The following is an 8,917-nucleotide window of genomic DNA, read 5'->3' as shown; positions in this document are numbered from 1 at the left end:
AGGCTGTAAGCCCCTCACAAAAACTCCCGAAAGCGTCATTACAGAACATCCCTGGCAGGGGTCAGAGCCCTGCGCGCCATCACTCCCGCAGTGAACAGACTAGAAGCTTTTCCTTTGGTATCTACAGCAATATCACACGCAGCGCAGCCACGGCACTACAGACAGGGTCTCACTACACCGTTTTAATAGAAATGTACGTGTAAAGATTTTGAACATACCAAGGCAAACTACATTTTGGACTTGTAGATTAAAAATAAAAACATCTTCTAAAGGCATCCTTATCCTCAAAGAATACCAGAAAGGAGGGAGGCAATGGTTGTCATTGGGAGGAGGTCTATGACATTGGAATTCTGAGAGCATCAAAATGAATTATATAACTGAGAAAGTAACAATCAGCATCATATCTTCTTGCACATATTTATTCATGTTAAAATTCAAATGGAATTTTAAATAATTTGTGATATTCTCATATTTTGTTCGACCAAATATCAAATTTTGGCTTCAATGACTAAAGGGAATATTCATAGAGACATAACTTTTCACTCAAATATTTGTGAACTTTGGAAATTTAAAAATCAATTCAAAATTCTCTTTCTACTGACTGGCAATTTTACACTCTGTCCCATTGGTTGCACAAGGTACATGATAGTATCTCATCCTTAATGTATGTCTTGATCACGTTCTTAACCAACAGGGACCTGTAAACTGTATTTTTCAAGTAAGAAATGTAAAATTTGTTGTGTCGCACTTAACTATGTAAGTGACAACAAATGGATTGTAAATGGTGAATCCAGTTCTTTCCTTTCCTGTGTTTTTGTACCTGTTCTCTTTGAGTTACATCTGTTTTGCACAGGAGAAGATCAGTATGCATAGCAGCAAGGATTTGGGCCCCGTTTGTATTTTATTAGCGATTTTTTTTCGTTCACAATTCAAATAACGATCAGATAAGGAATTATTGGCTGAAGAGTTTTATGAGTGGTTTCAGCTAAAGCAGAAGAAGCTCAGTAATTAGATCAGGATTTGCTGAATGTCTATTAACCTGCAATTACCTGGTCTCTTCACTCACTCCTCTAAGTGAGTTGAAAAATAGTGGTAGTATAATTTTTCAAGTGCACGTTCTGAGAGTTATGTAATATGTAGGACTTTGTCTAGCCACAAGCCTCTCATAATTAGGAGTGGGAAAATACTGCAGGGTTTATTGCCCGTATATTTAGAAAACATCGGGATGACTGCCAGGTAACCGACATCAAATACGTGCATCATGCATTACCTTTAATTCCCCAGTCTAAAATCTGCGTGCATGTGTTTTTTCTCAGTTTTTATTGTTTGTTTCCTTTTTGTCTCCAACCTTGTCTAAAATATTCATTTCTTTCCTAGGTAATTTCTTTTTCTCTGTTTAATGTGGCTTCTCTCCACTCTTTTAATTTTCTACTGCTCATGTATGTACTGTCAGCGTTCGTATATTCTGCCCTTCAACTGCTCTCGCTCCTGTTTTCTTCTCCTCCCTCTTCTCTTAGCTATTTATTCCAACTTGCTTTTCATGGACTCTGCAGTTCCTCCTGCTACTTATATTTACAGATGCAGTGTTTAAGGACAAGGCATCACATACATACAATTAAATATTTTGGACTCCTACCTAGTTATAACTTGCTTGGAGCATTTCTTTCAGAAGAACATCCTGTCTTGATCTGAGATCGTTAAGAGCAAGACACTTTCGCCTTTCCCTGGTTGTTTCTCCCTCATCATTATAAATGTGTATCTTATTTTCATTTGCAATGTGACTGGCTGGAACCGTGTTCTGTAGGTTCTTATTACATCTTTCTTTGCTAAGCTAAAATCTCCACTGATATCTGATTCATCATCTGTATTTCAGTACTTGGATATTATATTAAAGTGGCTTCTTAAGTATCATTTTTTATAAACAACGAGTTAAGATCTGTAACGCCTCTGAATTGTTTCTGATGCTTTTCTACACCCTCTCCATGATTTCATCATGCTTAGATAAAGAATAATCCTAGAACTCTAGTTAGAATTCCATTATTAGGCTCATTAACGTAGCATGGTTGTGGGTTTTGCTGTGGCCCAGGTTAGTTTTTGGAACAATTTGGATTAATTTTACCATAGTGATATCTAATCAGAATTAAAAAAGAAAATTTTTGTGGGCCTTATGAAATGAGATCAAGGAGTATATGAAAATTAAGTCGTGGGCTACAGCTTGTCTGTGGACTATCAGTCCCCTACGCCTTCTGTTCTACAGAGCAGGTGCTTCTCTTTCCTCTAGACTGCGTTCAGAAATCCGCCGTTCAAATGGCCCACAAATATCTGCAAATACCGTAAGCCCTTTATAAGAGGAAAATCAATAGAGAAAAGATAAAAGACTTGATCAAGGACATAAAAAGCAGTCACTATCAAGATCAGTGTCAGAACGGTTTCTAAATGGTGCTACTGTTGCTGATATTGATCTATTTATCGGTTCTTCATTTTAAAGATAGGCAGCAGCGTGTTGATTGCAAGGCTCTTAATACAGTAAAGACCCTAGAGCTTTCTTCTAGTGGTATAATCTCGATTTATCTAATACACTTACTGGAATTTGGGTAGATGAAATTAACTACCCTGAGATTACTGTTCTGTGCAGTATGATATGCAGAGGGGGCAAGAAGGGGTGTATACGTATTAAATGAGATCCCTGTCTTCACCCTTCTTAAAACCATTTCTTCATCAAAATCTTATGCCTGAGACACGAGCAAGAGTAAAAGCTCAGGAAAGGAAATATCCCTCCTCTTAGTCACAGTCAGGAGTCAGGAACTGTTTAGAAAGAGTCAGATTATCGTCACTATCATGACCTAGAGTTTAAAAATGCCTGAGAGGGATCTGAAACAAATGTGAGCTTCCTCTGAAGGGTGGATGGTTGGTCTGGTGTTTTCTATCAGCCTCTTCAAACCCCCTCCACGTGTGAGTGGGCATCGTTCCCCTTGGGCATGCACAGTTCAACCTTAATACACTGTCAGTGCAAGTCACTTTGTGTGAGGGGCAGCAGGACTGAGTGGAGTTCAACAATAGGATGTAGTTAGCACAGAGAACAGTCCCTGTGAGAAAAAAAGAAAACAAACTTATTCTAAATTAAGGCTGTAGTCTGGAAGAGGGACAGAGAGTCAACAGTTACCAAAGCTATGGAGCTCTGAATTCATTTTTCCGCTTTACTATCTTGTTCTACCTGGAAGAATGCAATTCCATATACACACCCAAAATAGCTATAAATGAGACAGTTTGCAGAAGCTTTTTCACCAAAAAAATAACTCACCTATAGACCAGAAACAGTCCAGCTGTGACAGCACACAATTCCATATTTACTCATTTCCGACACTCATAACCAAACATTAGCTGATGTGGAATTTTGTATTAATGTGACTATTCCACTTCCAGTGCCCAACCTAACTTGTTGAAGGTGCAATCAGATCCTGATTTCATGGTGATTTAACCTCGATTCCCTTCACGTTAGCAACTGCCAGAATCTGGCTGTGTACGTCTTTTTCTAAGACATTCTCTGCAACTGTTTACTAGAGTAGCACCAGATGATAAAGAATATGTTCTTGGCAAAGCATGTAAACTGGGGGAGGAAATTAAATAGTCTGCGTCTGATCTCATACAAGATTTTATATGTAAAAGGAAACAGCATTCGGTTGTTGTGAGGATTAGCAAATCAGCGTATATAAAAATGTACATATGCATACATAAAAAGGGAGCTTCTTACTCCCAACTTACGTTGAAGAAAAAAGCATAAAAGAATAATGTTCAAAAGCATCTTAGCTGTTGTTCTATCAAAAAACTTCTGTATCTTCCTGAGCACTTTCAGCAGAGGCATTAAGTTGCAAATTATCAATGTCAAACTATCAAAGCAAGTTTCCAATGTTTTTCAGTGAAACTCAACTAGTTATAAAAGTTATCCAAATAAACACTATAATTATGGTCTATAGGCAGTGAGTTGAAAAAATTTTTTAGACTAAAGATTATGATCCTATTCAAATACAAAACAAACATAAGGTCATATGAAAGAAAGAAGTCTGAATACCGAGTCAAATCCCAATAAATTTTTGTCTGGTAAAGGAAATTGAAATAAGGCTTTGCTAGAGCTTTTAAACACCTTTAAAAAACCTGTGAAGTTAATTAGTCCAATAGCTTCATATTATACTTTGAGCCACAGATGTGGTGCTGTGTTATAGCCAGGTTATCAAGGAACAGAATGAAAGTTATATCTAAACTGCTAAGAAGAACATACTGAGTGCTCCCAGATTTAGCAAAGCTGCAAGGGGAAGAACAGTGTCTGTCAAAAGAGTAAAAGATGTCGTACCTGTCCACACTGAGGGCACAGAGGTTAAGGACCGTGATTCCCACCGACGCCTTCTGTATAAAGGGAAGGAATTTGCAAAGAAACTGTCCAAATTCAGAATCTCCAAAAGGCCACTTCTGAGCAAGGAGCTAAAGAGAAGATATAAAATAATCAGAATATTTAAACCATAATTTAGCAAGTATGTAACAATTTTGTAATTATTTCTTGTCTTAGACATAGCCGTCATGACCTTGAATTCTCCGCTCTCCAAGCATATCCTTAGTACTCAATGAACTCTGTGGTACCATGGAAGCACAGAGGCTGAAAGTTTAAACTGAAGCATCGACCTTGTACTGTTGTAATAGTAACTTGCATTGCTGAAAGATTTTTTTACTGTTGTGCTTCAGCCATTGGTACTGACTGATGAAAATCTAACTCAGCCCTGCCATGAATGGTTGCAGTTACCATGTTCCAGAACCAAAGCAGTTCATAGTGAAATACCTCAGAGCCAACTTCTCATGCAGCAGCTAAGTAGATTCTGGTAATTGTAAGTGTACTGCTGTCTAACTCACGACAATATTCACCGCTACATTCTTACGTGTATGGAGAAAATACCGTACATACACGATTTATTCCATATTATGTCTTACAGGAATGGCATCATACATACAGGTGGGCTGTACTACAAGGCAACAAAAAAGCATCTGTTTGGAGAGATGTGAATGAGTGGCTGGGCTTCAGATTAGTAGTCTCAGGGAGGCATTTACACAACAAATATGATTCACGTGAATAGTTGTCAATAATTAGCACGTAAACAGTTTCCTTTCTAGCTGTAACTGTTAAAGCTTTAAACAAGTATACATACAAAATACGGGATACAGAATTAGTCTGTTCAGGATAGTCAAATCTACAACTAAGCGCAGAGACACAGAACATCTTCCTTTACAGGGGGCCTAGCAGTAGAGTGGCAGATTACACTCAAAGTAAATAAATGTAATAAGTTAAAAAATCAAGTCCATACAAAGCACTGAGCTCTAATTTAGCTGATCCTACTCAAGGAAGGGATCTTACAGCCACCATGAACAGATCTTTTGAAGTCACTAAACCTTCTCACCGGAAGGGGAAGAGTCAGTCTCGCAATACCATCTTTTAAATTCTCTTCCCAAAGTCTCTGCTACCGAGCCTTTGTCAGGGGTAGGTCACTGAATAAAAGGTAAGGCGAGTTCTTTGGGTGATATAGCCCAGCGGTCCTTACGCTCTTACCAAGTTCTGTTCAGGTCATTGTGCAACAGAAAGCATTAGATTTGAAATTAAAATAAAAGTGCTTGAGCCAGATACATAACTTTGTCAACATCCTAGTTGTAGCTCCTATAGAAACAGGGGGCACATTTTTAAAGGCAGTAATAATAATTGTCTTACTGGACAATTAGCTAGTTATTACTACTGTGCAGTCCCTGGATTTATGTTAAGCCTTACTGAACAAAGGCTAGAACATAGTATATTTTGATGGTTCTGTCTAAATTTGGAGATGATATTATTTGCTTCAGAGGAAGACAGCAAATGATACACTATGAGGTAACAATTATAAACCAAACCCAAGCTTCTGAAAGCTTTTAAAACATAATTTTGCTGAATTTTTGAAGGTAATCAGATCCAGGCCTGGGACCTTTTTAATGCAATGAAAACGGATTTAAATTTCACAAGAGATGTGTTTTCAGTTGCATGACGTGGAGATAAACTGGTGACACAACAAGCACGTCTGATAAATGCGTATGTGTGATGTGCCTCAGGCTGGCAGTCCCTGGGCAAGAGCGTGGAATGGAAAAGAGAGAACACAAATATGCAAGGACTGACGCCACTGCCACTGCATTCTGCATGCAAAAATCAGCTGCGTTCTTTCCATGATAAACATAACCTATTAATCATATACTTCTAACATTTTTACAGTTAAAACTGAACAAAGGTTATACTGTTTGGAATATGAATAATCAGTAGAACTTTGAATATTGTTGTATTCAGAGTTTACTTTCTTGCAGACTTGTTCTGCCAGGCCATCTTCATATTCAGGCAGACTTCTTTGCCTAGAGTCAGTTCAAGGTTTAAGAGTTATCTTTGCAAACACAAGGACTAGAGAAATTTTTCAGTAGGAACTCAGGCTCTGGAACACGCTCCTCTGGTAAGAGTGGGTGGATTCTGTCTGCATAATTAGAAAAACAAGTTTTGGTTGTAGGGCAGGACTGTAGTATTCAAAGTAAACATTTTATTTCTATTTAAAACACTGTTAAACTGAACTAATAAGCACTACCTTTAATAATGTGAGTGTTAACTATGGGGAGTTCAAATCCACATCTGTCTTTATCTCAGCTAAGGTAGGAGTTACCTTTCTGTTTTTTCACACCAGGAGTTTTTCAGAGCACTTTCCTGTAGAGTACAGGATTTTATGGTGTTTATAGTCACTCCTGATCTGGCTTTTCCACATCTCTTTTTACAGCCATTCATCAAAATGTTGAATTACTTGTGCTTTTTTTTTATTCCCTCCAAATAATACCTCAAAAATGCTAGAAGCAGCTGTGTACTACCTGCTGCCTATGTCTCTCTAGGACCATTTTCATATTGCCATTTAACTACTTGTATTTCCAGACGGATTTTAGCAATTCATAGTTTTCAGACAACTGGGTGTTAATACACTTGCGTGTATGACTGCTCTTTAAATAGGAAAGTCGTTATCTGTTAGGCATTATATTTTTTACTGGATTATTTTTTCTCTTCAGCTGAGTATCAAAATGAGATTTCTCATCTGACTGATCAACAGGATCAACGCAAGTTGGTCTACTCCCTATTTCTTGAGAGTATTAGAATATCATAGAGATGCAGTTCCATTTTCTCTGGTTCTGTTACTACATGTCGCAGTGCGTTTTCTGGCCAGTTGAGAACTCCCGCCTTCTTCAAGGAGAAACAAGTGTCATATTTACCATCAAGACCACAGCAGAGAAAATGCGAACACCTCTGCAATTTGCAAAGTGATATTCCAGTTCAGGACGATCGAATTTGATGAAGGCAAATGCTCTTTGGGCCAGAAGGGTTGGGAACTGATCTCTAGGATCGGTGATTTAACTATTGACGGGACCTTCAGTCACAAAGGCAACGAGATCAAACCTGCAAGCTGTTGATTAGTTCCTCTGATCTCATCTGTATTTACAGACTGAATGAAACACCTTGAAACCTCCAGCAGAATCATTTTCTAGACTGATTCACAATATTATAACAAATGTTTGCAGGGCACATTTTTGCCTTTTACTTAGAACTCCTGCATGAGGCTTTAGTTTATGTTGAGGCTGCAGAAAAAATATTGGGAAAAAAGGAGTGATCTGAATCCATGGTAATTCTCCAATCAGTTGTAGTCATGTGGAATTCCAGCTTCAGACTCTTGTCTGGGTTGGGGTAAAATCAGAATAGTTTTCAGGCATCAGTGAGTGAAGGTTGAATTACAAATGGCACTGCCAGGAAAAAGAGGCCCTAGAAGACTTTTGTCAAGCCCCTGTGTCAGCCAGAGCCCCCCAAACCATTTATCATTATAGATCACACTTTAAAAGGCAGCGGAACGATAGCTACCTGTTCATTCATGTGCGCTGACTGCGGCCGTCGCATATACCCAGCAACAGAAATGAACGAGCACTTTGTAGTGCCCGTCAAACTCCGTTTACTACCAGGGAAATACTAGCTTCAAAAAGAAAAGTGTTGTACTTGAAAAAGGTTCCCTAACTCATTACTCCTCACAGGGAAGCTCCACCACGGTTCCAGCATGTACGCCTCTTCCCCACACCCCAGGAAGCTCTCCTTTTTTTTATGATTAAAAGTATTTTATTCCTTTTGTTTCTTACACGTTTCCACTAATTGAAGTAACATCAGTACCGGATCATTAGACACTCTTTTCAAGTTGATTTGAATCTAAATCACTGGGATCAGAATTAAGTTATCTGATTTTTAAGATTAACCTTGCAATCATTTCTGTGGGTGCACTCCATTATCATTCCACATCAGCTACGCATTCATAACTTCCCCTTGGATCAGGTGCCAGTTTTTTCTTCTTGTAGATATTTTTAGTCAGCAAATCTGATCTTATCTTTGGTTTTACTAATGTTACATCAAAACAAGTCTTCTGTTCTGCCCTAGCGAGGTACACAAACTTCAGAGGGAAATTACACATTTTTTCCTGCAAAAAAATGGGCCCAGGTATTTAATTGAACTGGTCCTGGATTACTGAGGTACAATATAAGAACTGGGTCTACTGGCTCTGCTTTTCCAGCACTTTTGCACGTTTTAATATCCAAACAAGGTAAGTGTACAATTTTAGCAGATCACAATTTCTCTCAAGGCACAGGAATAGGAGGAATCAGGCTGATTATCCCAAGTTGTGTCCCAGTTCCCTGTGAGGTGGTCAAATGGATTGTGCTTTTGCAAACCCACTCACAAAAATCTCTGAGGTTTCAAAATAAAGACAAGCAGCAAAGGAAATGCACTTTTCTCCTTGTGCAACTTAGAGTATTTCATACAGTTCAACTGTGGTGCAATTCCCGAGTGAGGAAAGAG

The 8,917-nt window shown here is 38.4% G+C and overlaps 1 protein-coding gene across 2 annotated transcripts in view; it reads right to left on the bottom strand.

The window, feature by feature from the left end:
• The window catches only part of EDNRA (endothelin receptor type A), a 27,877-nt gene that overhangs the window by 10,355 nt on the left and 8,605 nt on the right, over window positions 1-8,917 (bottom strand). The window contains exon 2 of one of the 2 annotated variants that reach the window (XM_010142215.1): window positions 4,349-4,476. The exons of the other annotated variant lie outside the window; for it this stretch is intronic. Coding sequence (XP_010140517.1) covers window positions 4,349-4,476 — 128 coding nt within the window. The remainder of the gene's footprint in view (window positions 1-4,348; window positions 4,477-8,917) is intronic. 2 annotated transcript variants of the gene reach the window in all.

The sequence above is a fragment of the Buceros rhinoceros genome, unplaced genomic scaffold, assembly GCF_000710305.1.
Source record: "Buceros rhinoceros silvestris isolate BGI_N320 unplaced genomic scaffold, ASM71030v1 scaffold1228, whole genome shotgun sequence".
In the NCBI taxonomy this organism is placed as follows: Eukaryota; Metazoa; Chordata; class Aves; order Bucerotiformes; family Bucerotidae; genus Buceros; species Buceros rhinoceros.
The sequence above is the reverse complement of the archived record's forward strand: the minus strand, read 5'-3'. Positions and strand labels throughout refer to the sequence as shown.